Source organism: Hypomesus nipponensis, chromosome 19 (assembly GCF_054491055.1).
Source record: "Hypomesus nipponensis isolate SF chromosome 19, ASM5449105v1, whole genome shotgun sequence".
In the NCBI taxonomy this organism is placed as follows: domain Eukaryota; kingdom Metazoa; phylum Chordata; class Actinopteri; order Osmeriformes; family Osmeridae; genus Hypomesus; species Hypomesus nipponensis.
Window position 1 is genome coordinate 4,602,962 of NC_140379.1, and position 18,704 is coordinate 4,621,665.

At 50.1% G+C, this 18,704-nt stretch overlaps 1 protein-coding gene across 1 annotated transcript in view; it reads right to left on the reverse strand.

Moving 5' to 3' along the window:
• Positions 1 to 1,638: 1,638 nt before the first annotated feature.
• The window catches only part of myo5aa (myosin VAa), a 35,109-nt gene continuing 18,043 nt past the window's right edge, over positions 1,639 to 18,704 (reverse strand). The window contains exons 15-42 of the mRNA XM_084682672.1: positions 16,538 to 16,690; positions 16,299 to 16,396; positions 16,105 to 16,191; positions 15,887 to 15,995; positions 15,137 to 15,348; positions 14,699 to 14,855; positions 13,809 to 14,048; positions 13,445 to 13,693; positions 12,698 to 12,791; positions 12,313 to 12,461; positions 12,111 to 12,224; positions 11,885 to 12,019; positions 11,720 to 11,776; positions 11,287 to 11,514; positions 10,065 to 10,165; positions 9,830 to 9,886; positions 8,737 to 8,817; positions 7,321 to 7,519; positions 6,886 to 6,954; positions 6,002 to 6,095; positions 5,642 to 5,791; positions 5,250 to 5,404; positions 4,953 to 5,042; positions 4,630 to 4,780; positions 4,148 to 4,430; positions 3,486 to 3,660; positions 3,301 to 3,381; positions 1,639 to 3,001 (exon numbers count right to left, since the gene is read on the reverse strand). Coding sequence (XP_084538798.1) covers positions 2,849 to 3,001; positions 3,301 to 3,381; positions 3,486 to 3,660; positions 4,148 to 4,430; positions 4,630 to 4,780; positions 4,953 to 5,042; positions 5,250 to 5,404; positions 5,642 to 5,791; positions 6,002 to 6,095; positions 6,886 to 6,954; positions 7,321 to 7,519; positions 8,737 to 8,817; positions 9,830 to 9,886; positions 10,065 to 10,165; positions 11,287 to 11,514; positions 11,720 to 11,776; positions 11,885 to 12,019; positions 12,111 to 12,224; positions 12,313 to 12,461; positions 12,698 to 12,791; positions 13,445 to 13,693; positions 13,809 to 14,048; positions 14,699 to 14,855; positions 15,137 to 15,348; positions 15,887 to 15,995; positions 16,105 to 16,191; positions 16,299 to 16,396; positions 16,538 to 16,690 — 3,921 coding nt within the window. The 3' untranslated portion in view covers positions 1,639 to 2,848. The remainder of the gene's footprint in view (positions 3,002 to 3,300; positions 3,382 to 3,485; positions 3,661 to 4,147; positions 4,431 to 4,629; positions 4,781 to 4,952; positions 5,043 to 5,249; positions 5,405 to 5,641; positions 5,792 to 6,001; positions 6,096 to 6,885; positions 6,955 to 7,320; positions 7,520 to 8,736; positions 8,818 to 9,829; positions 9,887 to 10,064; positions 10,166 to 11,286; positions 11,515 to 11,719; positions 11,777 to 11,884; positions 12,020 to 12,110; positions 12,225 to 12,312; positions 12,462 to 12,697; positions 12,792 to 13,444; positions 13,694 to 13,808; positions 14,049 to 14,698; positions 14,856 to 15,136; positions 15,349 to 15,886; positions 15,996 to 16,104; positions 16,192 to 16,298; positions 16,397 to 16,537; positions 16,691 to 18,704) is intronic.

The following is an 18,704-nucleotide window of genomic DNA, read 5'->3' on the forward strand; positions in this document are numbered from 1 at the left end:
AGAACAGTCTGATTGTATGAATGGTGGTGCTGGTGATGGACAATGACAGTCTTCAGGAATGTGCCTAATTAACACAAGTTACTGAGTGAATTGAGAGATGAGATTCTGTCAAGAGCTCAAACACAGCAGGATGCTGGGAGTTGTAGTGTTGTGTGGAGCAGTGGAAGATCCCAAAGCTAGGGTTACAGGACTCATGAGTTAAGCTGAAGAACTGGATATTCAATATGGCTGATTGGCATTTATTTGACTTCTGTGTTATTTAAAAAATGCTTTTTGACAGACGGCGGATAAACAATGAATTCAACTATTGACACCTTATCAAAACACAAATTAGTAAAAAAAAAAAAAAAAGAACACATTTAAAAGTGGTTTCAACATATATACTGCACATACACTGTAAACAGAAACAATGTAAGATATCTAACTGTGCGAATGTCAAACAGATAAGGCTTTGTCTAAAACGATAAGTGACAATAAAATCTAATGTCTTTTAAACATTCATATGGGTAAGCTTCAGTATTGCATTGTTATCCAGTTGTTTTCCCAGTTTATGTATGACCTTCAGTATATCTCTATACAGTCAATACTTATCATCCTTATGATGTCAAATCGAACAAAAAGGCAAATTCCCAGATACTGTACCCTCATTGTGGACCCAAAGATAATAATATGATTACAGATCATGATTGCACCACAAAAATAATTCAAGAAAAGGACTTTATTTCTACATCACTGATGACACATTTTCATTAGAGTGTTCCTCCATGAGAGAATGGTTTAGTCATGGTCAAAGGTTGACACTGGTTAAGGTTGACAGGCAAATAAGGTTCAATTTTAAGTAGTAAGATTCCAGGGTTCATTTTGATGGCACAGGAGGAGCAAGCCAATGGAACGAAGAGGCAACTTAACGCAAAAATATTTGACTTGATCAGGTTTTTCTATTTTGTTACGGAAGACCCAAGGTACTGGGTAACGTCCTCAGTATACTTGTCATCACATCTTACTAAACTGATGCATCTTTAAAAACTGTTCCAGTTCACAGCCGACAACCCACACATTTGGCTGACATCCCTGTTAAGCCATGTAGCAGTAAAGCTGAGCCCATGCATGAAAGAGAATGACAGCACTACATGCTAGTTAAAATAATTCTCGTTTAGATTTTTTTTCCTGTAATATGGTCGGGGATAATAAAACGGCCCAATGTTGCCACCTCTCTGCTACTACAGGAGGGAGCGTAGTTAGACCAGGGCATTGGTCCATAAAATTGGATTACGCTTCTGGAGGAGAAATGAAAGTGATATTCTACAGCCTGGCAGGAGCATGGGCAGCACTGCTCAGTGAAACATGAATCAGCAGTACTTGTATCCTCCATTTCACAAAAAAATCTTAATACTGAAATAAATAATTACACGCTTATCGTAAACTTGACCAGAGTTCAGCAGGGAGGATATATTCTGGAAAGAACAGGATGTATCCAGTGTTTTTCTGTGCAGTTAGACCCCTATGATACAGCAGGTTTAACACAGCAGTAGGCTGAGTGTGTGTGTATGTATGTGTGTGTGTGTGTGTATCAGTGTGTGACAGCAGAGTTTGAATGAGATCTGAGGCTCTGGAGGGAGTGGGTTACTGGGAGGGGGGAGGGGGGGGGGGGGGGTTGCAGGACATGCCCAGTATAAAAATCTGTCTAGTCCTGAAAAGCTAGAAGTTAGGTTATACCTGCACTTGGAAGCTAGTCCGCCGATTAAATCTGTGCTAGAAAACAGACTAGCAGTTCTACCTGGGCTAGATTTGGAGCTCTGCAGACGAGGCAGGTTATACATGACAAAGCTACTTGAGTAAAAGCACGACACATTCACAAATAAACATCTACTTTCCAAAAAACTACTGTAGCGTTCATGAAAGAATCCTACATCTGGTATTGACAAAAGTTTTATATAACAGCACTAGTCTAATTGTCTATACATCCTTTCTGTCCCACCGAATTTGATTTCAATAACAGTGGTGTTGCTGTAACTGTCTCCCCAATTGTAATTACTCTTGTTGTGATGTGCTGGTTTGTCTGTTTGTTGTTGTGATTTGGTGCGTCTATATAGTTCTGTCTATCATGTTATTTCCTGTTTCATTTGAATTCTCAATTACTGTCCCCATGAGAGGATTTTTGTCTCTTGCCAGGCCTTCTTGAAAATAAGAACAGGTTCTTACTTAACTTGCCAGTTAAAATAAAATCCCTAATATGAGCTAATATTCACTCATTTTAGACATCCATGTCTTCTGCAAAGAAACTCAAGTTTTCCTTAAAGGAGGGGAAGAAAAGATGCAATAAATAAAATATAATAGCGTGATATATATATTCATATTTATATGTATTTATATATGTATAAGTAGTATGGTACAGACAAGGGAGTTCTGTCTTGGCTTGACTGTTCAGAGTGAGAGAAGACAACATGACAATAGAGGAGAACTGAAGCTAACCCTATGTGCAGAGACTTGACTTCAGCGAGTTACATTCCTATTGGAGAACCGGACTGCTAGAACACTCACAACTACCAAGAACTGAGGGGACAGGCCCAGGGTGTCTGGGCTGAAGGAAAGGGAATGTGGGATAACTGGGAGGTGTGTGTGTGTGTGGGGGGGGGGGGGGAGGGCACTGAGGGATGTACTGTACAGGACATGTTGGATAGTTTCTGCATTCTCTCTGAGAACTGTGGGCTCTTTTTACACGCAGATGATGGATGACGTGTCAGAGTGTGACGAGAGGACCCACGGCAGTGTGTGTGTGTGTGTGTGAGTGAAGGTTTGAACATGAACGCAGGTGTGACTGTGTGTGTGTGTGTGTGTGTGCCAGGGTCTAGACGCGAGTGAGGAAGCTGAGGTTGAGGGAGCTGGGGATCTGGATGGTCTCCAGCGCCAGAGAAGAAGGGTTGAAGGGGAAGGTGACAGGGTAGATCATCTTCGTGTCCATCAACAGCTGAGGCGTCTCACACCGGTCCCGCAAACGCGTCTAGTAAGAGGAGACGGAGGACAGCATTTATGACACAGTCTAGTAAGTGGAGACGGAGGACAGCATTTATGAGACAGTCTAGTAAGAGGAGACGGAGGACAGCATTTATGACACAGTCTAGTAAGAGGAGACGGAGGACAGCATTTATGACACAGTCTAGTAAGTGGAGACGGAGGACAGCATTTATGAGACATTACGGTAGGAGGAGATGGAGGAGTGTAGACAGTATAGATATCACATTACGCACACATGTACATAATCACAGACATATCAAACCAAGTCAGGGCAGTACAGGATACCTGGATGGTGCGTATAAATGTGACCGACACCCTCTCTTCAAACTCGTTGACCGGAGTGTACAAGTTCAGGACCTTCACAATCTGAGAGAAACACACACACACAAAAAAGAGGTCAAGGTTCAATCTCCTCTAGGGAGACACCCCCCCCGGTCTGGCACCCGGCGTCCGATTGGCCGCTGCCTCACCTGGGCGGTGGAGAGGGCGAGGCACATGGAGCAGATGGCCTCGGCGTCCTCGTCGGTCTTCTTCTTGACCTGCAGCAGCTGCGCCGCCTGGATCAGAGGCTCCAGGGTCTCCTTGGCGCCGCACACCATCAGGGACTTGTCTCTCAGCCACTCCTCCAGCTGGCTCACGTTGTACCTGGACACACACACACACACACACATTTAGTCATTTAGCAGACACTCTTATCCAGAGCGACTTACAGTAAGTACAGGGACATTCCCCCTGAGGCAAGTAGGGTGAAGTGCCTTGCCCAAGGACACGTCTTTTGGCATGGCGGGGGAATCGAACCTTCTGATTACCAGCCCGATTTCCTAACCGCTCAACTACCTGACTCCTCGCGTTCAATGTTATGTACGCCCGTAAAAAACCCACTCCTACAATAACAACCCACCTCAACCACCCCGACATCTAGCCTCCTACACCCACACCTACCTAACCATTCCACAACCACCCCATCCATCCATATCCACACCCACCCACACCTACCTAACCCTTCCACAATAACCCTATCCATCCATCCATCCATCCATATCCAACCTACCTACCTACCTACATCCACCTGTCCCATCCACACCCACCCACCTCCATCCACACCCACCCACCCATCTCCATCCACACCCACCTGATCTGCATGCCCTTGCTCCAGGAGCACATGTCCTTGCGCAGCAGCAGGTTGTTGAGGGTGACGGCTCCTATGATGTAGAACTGCTGCTTGACCACCTGCTTGATGAGCTCCGGGTCAGTGCCGTGCTGACACATGATGGAGTGGAAGGCGCTGAGCTGTCGCAGGATGGAGTCCAGGGTGTAGGTGCCCTCGTCCGCGATGCTGGACGTGCGCTTGCGGAGGCCTGTGGGCTTCACCCCCGACACGCCCTGGATGGTCTCGTGTTCCAGCATGCCAGAGACTGTTGGGGTGGGGGTGGGGGGGGGGGGGTCAAACGCACGCACAACATCAGAACAAGTGCTAAAAAAAAACACCCACCCACACACACTCGGAAGTATAGAGAAATGGTTTAACTTCTCTCTACTAACTAGGAAGTACAGAGAAATCAACATACACACACTAGGTAGTGTAATAAAACGACAACACACACACACACACACCGATCATGGGCTGGAGGATGTTCTCCATGCACTTGATGAGCTGCTGGTAGATCTGGATGGCCAGGTCGCTGAGAACCTGCCGGTACTCTGCCAGGTCAAAGTTGGACAGACAGTGCTCGTTCTGCTTTGGGGAGTTGTGCTTCATAAACGACTGGAGAAAACACACAAGACAGAGACACGAGGCAGGTTACAGCAGAGGCAGGTTACAGCAGAGGCAGGTTACAGCAGAGGCAGGTTACAGCAGAGGCAGGTAACAGTAGAGGCAGGTTACAACAGAGGCGGGGTGAGAGGGAAAGTCTGCGTGCATTTGTAGTGTGTCTCACATCGTCTCCGCTGTACTGTTTGAGACAGTGGAGGAAGCGGCAGGTGTTGGACAACCAGAAAGAGACGGTCTCAAAGTCATCCCCCCGTTTCTGGAAGGAAAGAGAAATGGGTTGAGTTTCCAAACAATACCTATTTCAATAAAAGACAGACGAGTGACTCTTCATTATATCAATGGAGCATTGCTGACCTTAACCACACTCTCTCTCTCTCCCTCACACACACACACACACACACACACACTCTCTCTCCCTCACACACACACACCCACACACGCTTCCCTTGTGTACGGGCCGCACCTTGAGGATCTTCTTGATGCTGTTGATGGTGGAGGTGAGCAGTGTTCGGACCTTCTGGTCGTCGTTGACGTAGTCGGCGTGCCTCAGACACATGAACAGGATGTAGGCCGGCAGGCCCGGGATCAGGTTCACGGCCACGCCACGGGGCTTGAGCTCTGCCCAGCGGAGAGAGGAGGCAGAGAGAGAGAGAGAGAGGGGGAGTCAGCCTGGGAACAGCCCTGGGCTGGGGGAGGAGGGGGTCTGGGCTGGGGGAAGAGGGGGTCTGGGCTGGGGGAAGAGGGGGTCTGGGCTGGGGGAAGAGGGGGTCTGGGCTGGGGGAAGAGGGGGTCTGGGCTGGGGGAAGAGGGGGTCTGGGCTGGGGGAGGAGGGAGGGAGCAGGATGGGTTACTGACCCAGTATGAGGTTCTTGACCAGTTTGAGCTCGTCCTCCTTCTTGTACTCCAGCATGCCCTGGAAGTCCTTCTCCCTGCGAGGGATGTTCACCGGGCGGATCGGCTCGTCCACCATCTGACCTGGAGACACCTGGCCCTCTATCTGACCCGCTGTGGACACACACACACACACATTTGTGATTAAGATTTGATTAATCCCCAGATGGGGAAATTTGGGTCACCCCTGCTGTAACAGGTTGCACCAAGACGGTGCCAAGACACAATGCACGCCAACGCGCGCACACACACACACATACACACTCCACCTTCAACCAGATCAGCCTGCACAAACACACCAGCACCACACACTTAGCGTCTTACCGCCCATCTCCCCAATCTTCTTGGAGAAGACCTTGAGCTGTTTCTTGAGTTTGCGGATAGTTTTATCCTGCTTCTCCAGCTGTTCCATCAGATCCTGATGGGGATAGAGGATGAGACACAGACAGGAAGTAGAAAGAGGTGAGGGAAGCAGTGGATCCTGGTTTTCCACACAGTGTGCTTTTGGGAGCAGACAGAAAGCTCAGATCATAGAGAACTGACACCCCCCAGTGGCAGAGAACAACACAACAACACCATCTGCTACAGCTCGTGAAAGTCAGAAAAGATTTGGTGATGGAGACAAAGTATTTTCCCTGCTTCTGGTCCCAGTACTGCCTGAATGGGCCAGGCAGCCTCTCCTGCTCTGGGGGAGGTCCCAACGCTACCCTCACACACTCAGGAGAATCATTTTGGTCATGTGGCCTGCTTGGGTCTATAGAGTACTGCAGATATTATTTGTAATTTTTTTTACAAGTCATTATTAGTAGTCAGCTAAGCACTTTCTCAATTCTTAGCTATTAATTTATGTATTTATGTTTTTCTCAGTATATGTGGATTCTGTAAACTGTGTCTCCATCATTGGGTGCCTTCAGAAAGAAGGGGTCTGATTAAAAGAAGAGGGGTGCTGATTTGGTGCTTGTTTATTGGACGGAAGTGAGGGGTGCAGTTGGTCAGCTGGGGCTTAGGAAAAGGGTGTTGATCCACTGTGGGTTAGAACAGGACACACTGCTGGGGAGTTAAGAGATCAGATTAAACACTGCTCTGTGAAGCGCGCACACACACACACACACACACCAGCCTGTGTTAGTGGTCACACACGTGTGCAAGGACATAACATATCTATCTTCGACACACACACACACACAGGCAGTGCCTTATCTACATACAACCATCCGTCGTAAAATGATGACCCGGGCCTCGCGGTATTCTGTGGGGTCGTCTGTCTTCAGCACGTCCTGACAGGTGACAGCCACACGGGTGAGTGTGTGACACAGGATGGATACACACACACACACACACAAACACACTGTACAGAACCAAAGCACACTCAAATGGTGTGCCTATCATTTCTCTGGCAGGATGTCTTCCAGTTGAGCCAAATTGTCATTGGTGTATCAGAGTGACCCCACGCTGTGAGCGTGCGAGCGTTTGTGCGAGTGTGATTCCAAGTGTGAGCGTTTTCTATGTGGCTATGTGTGTGTGGGGGGGGAGGGGGTCCCGCGATCATGTGCTGTTCAACTGGCTTGGGTGTGTTTCCTTCAGTGTGAGCCTCCCTATGGGAAGAGCGCTCCTCTGTAGGCTCAGGTGAGACAGACACGTACCAGGTTCTCGTTGGTGAGGCGCGTGATCTCGTGCTGGAGGCTGGCCTCAATGCGGGCCTCCGGGGGCAGCTGGAGGTTCTGGGCCAGGAGCTGCTGCTGCCGGTTGTTCTCCTCCTTCACGCTCTGCAGCTCGCCGCGCAACACCTCCACCTCGTTGTCATAGCTACGCCGCTGCGACTGCAGCTGGGACTCCAGCAACCTGGGGGGAGGGAGGGGGTGGTGGTGAGGTTGCGAGTGTGCAAAGGGGGACAGGTGTGTGTGTGAATGAAGGATGGTGAAAAGGGTTGTTGAGGGAACGCGAGATGAAAAAGAAGAGAGAGACAGGGAGAGAGAGACAGAGAGAGAGAGACAGAGAGAGAGGGAGGGACATGAGAGAGAGAGGGAGAGAGAGAGACAAAGGAGGCAAATCAGCACCGGGGGTGAGGTGGTCCCGGGGGCACAGCAGGCAAGGACTCTCACGACCGCAGTCGTCCGTTCTCAGCGGCATGCTGTCAGCCGGTGACACAGCCCAGCACTGGCTCCCCAGCACTGCCTCCCCAGCACTGCCTCCCCAGCACTGCCTCCCCCTGGGCTGCCTCCCCAGCACTGCCTCCCAAGCACTGCCTCCCCAGCACTGCCTCCCCAGCACTGCCTCCCAAGCACTGCTTCCCAAGCACTGCCTCTCCCTGGGCTGCGAGTCACCGGCCTCCCTCTCTCCTCTGTGCCTCCTCAGAACGAGGCCCACAGGGGCTTCAGCCCTTCCCCACCAGGACAGGTGCATGTACATGCTGCATGTTGTTGACACACTTCCAGCTGTTTTAGTGGGTGACGGGGGCAGAGAGGAGAGCAAGCAGAGATACAGTGACCTGTAGACTTCACATACAGTATGGGAGTCAAGCAGATCACCGTCTAGGGCGTCCATATATTCCTACACACACACACACACCAACTACCTACAGCGCGTTAGTAGACAAGTGTGTACTACTAGGACTATGTGTAGCATGGTTGCTCTGTCTGGACAGAGGGAGAAAAGAGGGAGGAGGAGGTTAGTGAGAGAGTGAGAGAAGAGGGAGGAGGTTAGTGAGAGAGGGAGGGAAGAGGGAGGAGGAGGTTAGTGAGAGAGGGAGAGAAGAGGGAGGAGGTTAGTGAGAGAGTGAGAGAAGAGGGAGGAGGTTAGTGAGAGAGGGAGGGAAGAGGGAGGAGGAGGTTAGTGAGAGAGGGAGAGAAGAGGGAGGAGGTTAGTGAGAGAGGGAGGGAAGAGGGAGGAGGAGGTTAGTGAGAGAGGGAGGGAGAGGGGGGAGGAGGTTAGTGAGAGAGGGAGGGAGAGGGGGGAGGACTCGGGGGAGAAAGAGGGAGCGGTAGTCACAGAGACCTAAGTCACCCCTGCGACCTGACATACACATGCTCGCACAGAGGCCTTCGGAAAACACGGATAACCTGTTGGTCTCCTTTAACCCTTCATAAACCAGCCAGAGCTCTCCGTCCTCATTCAGCCTGTGGGAGTCTGGAGTGGGGGATCTGAGCCACACACAGGAACAAAAAAAAGAACAAAAGAAAAGAAAAAAAGGCAACATAAAGAGGGGGATGGGGGTGTGTGTGTGTGTGTGTGTGTGTGTGAGGAAAAGGTGCTGACAATGTGAGTGCTGTTCAGACTGAGCTAGCTGTGGATGGGTAGGAAGGCAGCCCAGTGCTGCTTCGATGTGTGGCTGTGTGTTTGAGCATGTGCAGCTGCTATCCAGACCACTGTGTACCTGTAAGAAGCACCTGAATGGATTCCGTATTGATTCTAATGTGCACAGCTTAGTGTCAAGGTGTGGGTGGACGACACGAGGATGATTGGACAACACAGATATTCAAAGCAAAAGTTGACATAATAGCGGGGAACATCAAAGTCACTGGGAGGAAAGGAACACAAGAAGGAAAACAAATGATGCATGCAGGATTCATGCCAAGTCATTCCATGAGGCTGATTGGCTGCACCCTCCTTGTATCGTGACATCACTTCCTGTACCGCTGACATTGTGGTTCCATGCTGCTGTCATGCAGCGAGGCTGTTAAACCCTTCCACAGCTCAGAGACCAGCACTTGACTCGGGTCTTAAACACAAGCATGCCCACCCAAATAACCCCAACAGCAGGCACAACCACCTGCTAGACTGGCTCCCATTTCTTTGAAATGACATGATTTAATTCATGACACACATCTAAAGATATTGTGTTCTTGAGGTAAACCATTCAATTTGGCATCAGTCACTGGACTCTAGGTAACCTACTGAGTCCCTACAAATGCACATAGCACTTGGCAGATCATTCCTCATGCTGTTAGAGCAAGCTAGCTTTGGTTACAGCTTAGCTTCATTACCATGCTAGTTAGATGAATGTCACTACATAGGCTGGCCTAGTTTAGCTTCATCACCTACATCAGCCTTCTCTATGGAAGACTAATGTGCCTCTGGTATCCCTCTTACAATTGGTCAGTGTGGCCATGCATGCTCTGCCCCACGATGCATAGGCCACACCTGATTGGTTACCTGAGCTTACTCAGGAGCTCATTGGCTTCCAGCGGCATACGCAAGAACCTGGGTGATCTGCACAGAACAAACAGAGGGGTTCACAACTACACACACACACACACACACACACACACACACCTCCCAGAACCCCCCCCCCCCCACACACACACACACACACAAGTACCAGTGGTGTTGGGGATAGAAAGGAGAGAGGTTTAGACAGAGGAAGAGGTGAAGAAACAGTGGTGAGTACCTGTTGGTGTCCTTGAGGCCTATGTAAGCCTGTTTGATTTCACCAGAGTCCTTCAACTTGGAAACATCCTCAACATGGTGTACAGGGTCTGTCATGGTCTCCTGAGGCACACACACACACACACACACACACGTAAATACATGTATACATTTGTAATGAGCAATGATAAGGGCAGAGTACTTTATGTATTTACTCTATACTTCAGGACATCCTATTACCATTGTTTGCACTTCTGTTTAAAAGCCAATAGGATTTGCACTTCTGGTTAGACCAACTGCTTTTTATTGGCACTGTAATGTGCACAATGACAATAAAGTTGAATCTAATCTCATGTCAGAAGGTCACACTCTGGCATGAAGGCTAATGTTGCATAACAGTGCCCCATCACCACAACCACGGGCGGTTACACACACAGCCGTAAAGGTCAACTACATCACGGCTATTGCAGGTTGCCCCTCGCCACTGGTTATGACGCGGTCAGGGTGATTATTACCGTGACACTGCCCTCTGCTGTTCAATGCACCTCCTCAGCACCAGTTGGTACAGACCATGTGTTAGAACAGGCGTACGGCCACACTGGTTGGTACAGAACTAGATGCAACACTAGACTGGTTAGTGGGGTCTTATCATTTTACTGGTAAGGTGGCGAAGCATAGATATAAAAATGAAGAGAGATCTAAAATGAATAAACGATCATTTCCAAAGCATTCAGATTGTCATTCTCAGTACCTTCTCATCCTGAGTGGGGAGGGCATGTGTGAGGTGGGAGGGGGCAGGAGAGTTAAAAAACACAGTTAGCACAGTAGACAGATCCAAGAACGGTACTTTATGTTAATATACACACACAAGAACTGGACAGAAGTGACCCCCATATGAGACCCTCCTGTGCCCCAGGGAGGGATGACCCAGGGAGGGATGACCCAGGGAGGGAGGACCCAGGGAGGGGTGACCCAGGAAAGGGGTGACCCAGGGAGGGAGGACCCAGGGAGGGAGGACCCAGGGAGGGATGACCCAGGGAGAGAGGACCCAGGGAGAGAGGACCCAGGAAGGGAGGACCCAGGGAGGGAGGACCCAGGGAGGGAGGACCCAGGGAGAGAGGACCCAGGGAGGGGTGACCCAGGGAGGGAGGACCCAGGGAGGGAGGACCCAGGGAGGGGTGACCCAGGGAGGGAGGACCCAGGGAGGGAGGACCCAGGGAGGGAGGACCCAGACCGGCCCCTACCTTGTGCTGCATGGCCTCCTTCTGGCTGACCAGCTGGGAGCGGAGAATCAGCACCTCCTCCTTGCGCACGTCCAGCTCCTCGCAGGAGGAGTTCAGCTGGTCCAGGAGCACTTTGTAGGCCGGGGAGCCCGGGGCCCCCGTCCCTGCGCCTGCATTACCCAGAAGGCTCTGCCTCATCTCTGCCAGGTTGTGCTTCAGCTTCTTGTTCTCAGACTCAAGCTCCTGGCGCTGAGGGGACAAACAAAATGGCCGCAGTCGAAATGGGAACATTGGTACCCTCATGAAAGAGGTACCTCATTCCTCTTACCCACGCTATGCAACCCACCTCTCACACACCAAGTAGACCAGATCTCTCTGGTTTAGGACACTACTAGTTCACCTTCCTTTCGCCCACACTATTAGCACGTGTGATCCTTCATTCAGATGGCTTTACCTTAAGAGACTCGTACTCCAGCTCTGCTCCACGAGCCTTCTTATGCTCCACGTCATCCTGCCACACAGACAGGTGAGCTGTTATAGTAGAGGACATGTATGGTAACGCAGTGGTGTATTAGTACTGTGGTAGTATTGCAGTGGTACAGTGGTAGTTTAGCAGTACCCTGGCTCTAGCCCGCTGGAACTGGTCCTCCTTGTTTTCCAGCTCGTTGCGAAGCGACTGTTTCTCCTGCTCCAACTCTGTCACGCGCTTCTGCAGCTTCAGAGTCAGAGACGTGTCCATGCCGCGGGTCACATCCTGCCAGAACAGGAAGTGAAAAAAAAGAAGAATAAGAATTTGGATATCACAAAGACGTTTCATGTCAAACTTTAGCTGGCCTGCCTCTTACCTCTGTAGCGCGGGAGCTTTCTTCTGATTCGGCGAACTCTGAGTTGTATGTGCACTCTGATTCGTTGCTGCTGTGAGTGGAGTCTGTTCTCCTGTGGCCGGGCTTGGGGACATTCTAGAAGGAAAACAGGCTGTAAATAAACTGAACAGGCCCTGCTTCATCCGTACCTGAGCAGCTGTATGTGTGTGTGTGAGTGTCTTACCACGGAGAGCGTGATCTCCTCTTTCAGGTCGTCGTATTTCTCTTCCAGGCGTAAGTGTTCTGTCAGAAGGTTCTGGTAGCGCGAGCGTTCCTCGTTCAGATCGCTCTCCAACTGCTGAGTCTCCTCGGCTAGAGCGCGAGTCATTTTCTCTAAAAGAGAGAGAAAGAGAAGGAAAGAGAGGGAAAGAAAGGGAAAGCGACAGTGGGGGTTGAAGAGGGAGCAGGTACGTTTTGAAATATCGTATATTATATCAATTTCATATCCTTTCAGTTCAAAAGCTAGCTGGTACATTATAACAGATGTGCACCTGCAAAGACACTTAAGGTTGATGTGATTGGACGTTATGAAAGAAACAGTCAATGTGATTGGTCTTTAGACGACGTACCTGTCATCTGCTGGCTCTGCTCCTTTAACATTCGGTTTAAATCGTTCTTCTCGTTCTTCAAGAGTCCGTTCTGCTCCTTCAGCTCTGCTACCATCTACACACACACACACACACACACACACACACACACACACACACACACACACACACACACACGTTTTGCTTACCATCAAGAAGTCCATTTATTTAACAGTACTACTGAAAGACTGTGCTGCACACTACTGCCTCTATTCTACCTGACTTCTAGGTGTTTCTCAGACAGACACACAGCTGTAGTCTACCTGCGCTCACCTGGCCCAGGGTCATGACCACTCAGCCCCTCATGCACCCCTCCTTCAGCAGGCTCCCCAGGGCCCTAAATCATGACATACAGCGTTTCCACAGGAGCAAACCTCCAATGAAATTCTCTCTCTCTCTCTGAGGGACACTATGGGAAACTTTTTCATTGGGGAGCGGAAAAGGTGTCTTATCAGACTTACTAGAAATCCCTCACCTGTATTTAAATATCTAGATAGAATGGAAGGCAGAGGAGAGGAGAGAGGAGAGGAGAGAGGAGAGGAGAGAGGAGCGGCAGAGAGGAGCATTTGAGAGAAGAGGCCACGGGAAAAGAAGAGACGCTCTGGACAAGAGCGTCTGCTAAATGACTAAACGTAAAAGGAAAATAGGAGAGGAAACGAGGAGAGGACAAGAGCAGTAAGGAGAGGCACGGATAGGAGGAGAGAAGGGAGAGAAGAAGGAGCCACCCACCTTCTCCATCTCGTCCCTGTATTTCTGGGCCCAGTCCTCGATGGTCTTCTTCTCCTTCTGGGTGGTGTGCAGCTCCTTCTTCAGCCTCTCCAGCTCCTCCAGCAGGGTGTTCACGCGGTTGGCGTTGTTCTTGGCCTCCTCCTCGGCGCCACGCAGACGGGTCAACTCGGTACGCATGCGCTCGCTCTCCACCGCGTGGGAACTCTCCAGACTGTTCAGCCTCTCGCTGACCACACGGCTGTCTTTGTTCTAAACCCAGAGAGACAGGGAGTTGAGAAGGTGTAAAGCCCAAACGATACAAAAGAGACTCCGTTTCCAAAGAAGAGACACACACACACACACGGACGACAGGGAGGGATTTCACCTGCTCGTCGATCTTCCTCTGCAGCTGCATGATCTTGTTCTCCATGCCGATGTTGAGCTTCTTGAAGTGTTCCACGGAGCGCGCCTCGATCTTGAGCTTCTTGAGCTGACGCCGGGCCGCCATCCTCCTGGTGCAGCACTGCAGGTACACGATGGCACGCAGCGAGCGCTTGTACCACTGTCTGGCCAGCCAGCCCCTCACATGCTTCTGGATCAACAGGGCCTTGTGCTCCCGCAGTAACTAGAGAGACAGACACAGAGAGAGAAAGAGAGAGAGACAGATGGAGCAAGAGGAAATAAGAGAGGCAGAAAGAGAGAGAGAAAATCGAGAGTTTGAGGTGAGTTCAATGGAACAAATCGAATCAGCAAACCTTTCTCTTGGGCTGCATCCTGAGACTACCCTCTAACAGACAAGGACTCAATCAAAGCAGTGAGAGAGACAGAAAGATCTAGATAGAGAGAGAGACGAGGGGAAAGAGAGAGAGACAGGACTAGCAGTGTTCAAAGGTCAGCTGTATGTGTCCATCAAAGGGTCCCACTTCTGACAACACCACAACCGCAGTCCTCACGCTGGGCATCCACAGGTTACTCTAACCCTCACCCAGTCACGTGTGTGTGTGTGAGAGACTCACCCCGGCTCTCCTTCATATCCCTGCTGTGTGTGTGTCTCTGTGTGTGTGTGTGTGTGTGTGTGTATGTAAGACTCCCCCCTGCTCTCCTTCATATCTGGCATGACTCTGTGTTATGCCAGGGTTTATTTTAAGACTCAACGACTGACTGACAGGCTCACTGAGCAGAGCTGGCCAAGTCTAGCATGTGTGTGTTTACGTCTGTCTGCTAAAGACAGAGTGTGTGTCTGTGTGTGTGTGTGTGTGGAGGGGCTTCTCCTACTCTGCGGTACTTCTGGCGGGCCATGTAGGCTCTGAGGATGGTCTGCATGGCCAGGGCAGCGGCCTGCTTCTGTCTGTAGCGCTTCCTCTCCATGTACATCCTCTGGAACTTCTGGATGGTTGTGGCAGCCTGGGTCCGGCGCATGAACTTGGCCAGGCTGGGGGAGGAGAGGAGGGTGGAAGAGAGGAAACGGAAGAATACTTTTAAAATAGAGCCCGACCGATAAAGGATTTTTAAGGCTGATATCGATACAAATATTTGGTGATTTAAAAATCTGATATACAGTGTATATATATATATATATCCCACCGTTCCGATTCATCCAATTTAGGGATATATCATCTTTCAGCTCAGTAACAGACATGAAACATTTAATTTCCTCTTATTCGATGTGATTGGATACGGGGGAAATGACTGACAGGTGCGCGGTCCACTCACCAGCGGGCCTGGTATCCGCGGGTGAATCTCTGGAGGGTGATGGCGGCGTTCTTCTTGCGGAGGTACTTCTTGCGAGCCAGCCAGCAGCGGATGGTCTTCTGGATGCGTATACAGGCCACTCGGAGCTTGTCCGCTCTCAGCTTCTCTAGATAGGCCACCTGGCCAGCTCGGAAGAAGATCTTGGTCTTGCCAAACTGATACTTGTCCTGGTCCTGAAGGAGCAGAATGAGGAGGTCTGCGAGATGGCACTTTTCATTTCAACCGAGAAGCCTCACTGGCCTGGGGCGATTGTTTGCCTCCCCCTCATACTCCCCTCCATCCCATCCTCACCCTCCTACTCCCCCCTACATGCCAACCTCACCCTCCTCCATCCCATCCTCACCCTCCTACTCCCCCCTACATGCCAACCTCACCCTCCTCCATCCCATCCTCACCCTCCTACTCCCTCCTACATGCCAACCTCACCCTCCTCCATCCCATCCTCACCCTCCTACTCCCTCCTACATGCCATCCTCACCCTCCTACTCCCCCCTACATGCCAACCTCACCCTCCTACTCCCCCCTACATGCCAACCTCACCCTCCTCCATCCCATGCTCACCCTCCTACTCCCCCCTACATGCCAACCTCACCCTCCTACTCCCCCCTACATGCCAACCTCACCCTCCTCCATCCCATGCTCACCCTCCTACTCCCCCCTACATGCCAACCTCACCCTCCTCCATCCCAACCTCGGACACCTGCTCCTTACCTCTACCAGCTTCTCCAGGACGTTTCTGCAGGTCATCTTCCTGTCTGCGAGGACGTCTTTCTGCTTCATCAGCACCCGGTAACGACTAAAGAACTCCTGATAGGTCCATCTGAGACACACACCCGGAGGAGGGTTAAAGGTCAAAAGTGCATCTCATTTATACAGACAGCATATTGTGTGTGTGTGCTATTTAATGCACAGTGTGTGTGTGTGTGTACCTGGAGGGGAATCCTGCGGCGGAAATGCGGATGGTCTCCAATACTCCGCAGGCTCGGAGTTGCTGCACTGCTCGCTTGGGGTCAAATCTGCACACACCATCCCTCCATCATCAATGCACCCACACAGCAGCTAACCACAAGCCTCCACTGGCAATACAACGGCTTCCCTTAGAGAAGGAGCCATGCACACTCACGTGAAGGGGAACTTGAGGTCGTTGGGTTTGATGCAGCGAACGTAGTGAGGAGTGGTGGCGTTCAGAGTCTCCATCAAAAGCTGTAGAGAGTTCCGGAACTGTCGAAAGAACAGGACACAGACGGGTGTGGGGGGGTTAGAATAGCTTTTCACTGCCAGTCCACAGCGACAGCACAGCTGTTCCATCCGGAGCAAGGAAGCAGGCGAGTTGTAGAGATTCCAGGGGCTTCAGTGTCATACCTGGCAGCCCACGGTCTTCTTGTGCTCCTTGCTGGAATGTGCAGCTCGGGTCTTTTCGGGTTTGATGCTGAGGCGCGTGCGACCACCGGGGACAGCCCCCGAGGGACTGGTGGCCTTCTCCTCGCCCTGGAACAGCTCGATCAGGAGGTCAAACTGGGGGCGGCAGCCACAACACAGTCACTCAGGGACCTCGCATGGGGCTGAGGCCCAAGGCCCGGTCAGTGAAGGGAGCTAGCTAGACGAAGAACCTGGGGATCGTAGACTACACTGCCAACTTGAGACCGTCTTGGGGGAAAATATATACACGTTTCTTTTGGACTATTTCTTAGAATTGTGGTCTATATGATGTGCAGTAAACATGTATTTGCTAGCCAAGGCTGAAGCCACAAATCAGACTATGAGCAGAATAAGGCAGTGAGGAAATGTGTGGGGTTTGGGGATTAACTGCTGACTGAAACAAGCTGAACTGAGTTGTACTGAACTGATCAAGATACTGGATGTGAAACCAGACTTGAAGTGACGTTGACATGGTTTGTTTCAGCACAATGCAGGCCAGGTCAACATGACAAGTGTGAAAAGGTTACAGCAGTTCCGGCAATGGAGCAATAACTAAGATCTCAAAATCTAAAACAGCTGGCAAGTTGTCAAGTACTTACAGAAGTGAAATAATTTGTTTTCAACTCTTGCAGAATTGGAATACAATTTTAAAGATGACAAATACACACAGTGTTGATGATCCGGTTGGACAAGAACAGGAGTTAAAAAGGTTTAGAGCGATATGTACATGGTAGAATGGTTAACATCTCTCACAACCGACTGCAAGGTTAATCTGAGGAGGTTAAAATGGTTACACAGCTTCAAATATATAATAATGTATGCCAGTCTTCCATATGTCATTTATCCAATGATTTCATCCAGTGTAATTAAGTGGTTCTCCTGTAATGGCATACATCATGTATATATCCCACCATAGATCATATGCCTGCAGCACAGACAGCAGTATATGTGAATATAACCAGGGGGTTATATTATGGTGCAGTCCTGCAGGGCCTCTGTCCTCCAGATCAAACCGCCACCATGCTGGCCGTCTCGATGGCGCCCCCAAGCACAGCCACATGCTGGAAATGGAAAACTCTGCCTCCTTTTTTTATCCTCCCCTATACAGGTTTAATCAATCCGTGATCCTCTTAACCTCAAACTTCTTTCTCCTTTTTGTGGTTGTTTAGTGCCCCGCATGCATCCCTTCACCCGACTCCCTCTCACCCTCACCCTGGGTGGTTAGACTGCTGAGGGGCCCTCTCACCCTCACCCTGGGTGGTTAGACTACCGTGAGCCCTCGTGACAGGAAGTGTGAGCAGGAAGTAGAGAAAGAAAGATGGGAGAGGAGAAAGGACTGAGGGAGATGTCGGTCAGCATTGTAAGAATGCCTGCATTTACCTTCTGCTCAGGGGAGAGGGTTGTCATGATGGAACAAAAACCAAAACATACATGGACAACAGGTGGGACAGACAGCACAATGAGAAAAGCAAAGATTAACAACAACCAAAAGTCTTAATGACATTCCCACACTGAAATATACGAAAAAAGGGATTCAACCCATATCAAAAGGCAAACACGCTACCCGTGCTTAATTAGGAAGATCTGATGGAGGAGTGGTGTATGATAGGAAAATAAATAACACACACACACACACACACCACATGAGAGATGATGTGTTGAGCTTGGCTAGCTATGTTTCTAGAGCTTCATTAAAAGCCCAGCAGGGAGTCATCATCACTTCTAGACCATTAATGGTTAGTCAGGCCGGTGTCTATGACGACAGGCTAATGATGCCATGGGAGGTTCTTACAGTAGAGTTGGACACATGTTTACATGTGACACATGTGGATGTGTGTGTGTGTTTGTGTGTGCTCGCTTGAATGTGTATGTGTAAGTGAAAGGTAGTGTGTAAGTGTGTGTTTAGCAGACTGTTAGCGGTTAGATTAGACCATGTTTTAACCCTTACCCCACTCTGCTCCTGCAGGAGTCTATAACAGAACAGTCAGAGGGCATAGTGAACATCTGGACCTGCATGCAGCACTGATGATGACCTGTGTGTTACTATAACATGTGTGTGTGTGTGTGTGTGTACTGTATGTGTACATGCTTATCAGAGGATCAGGATTTA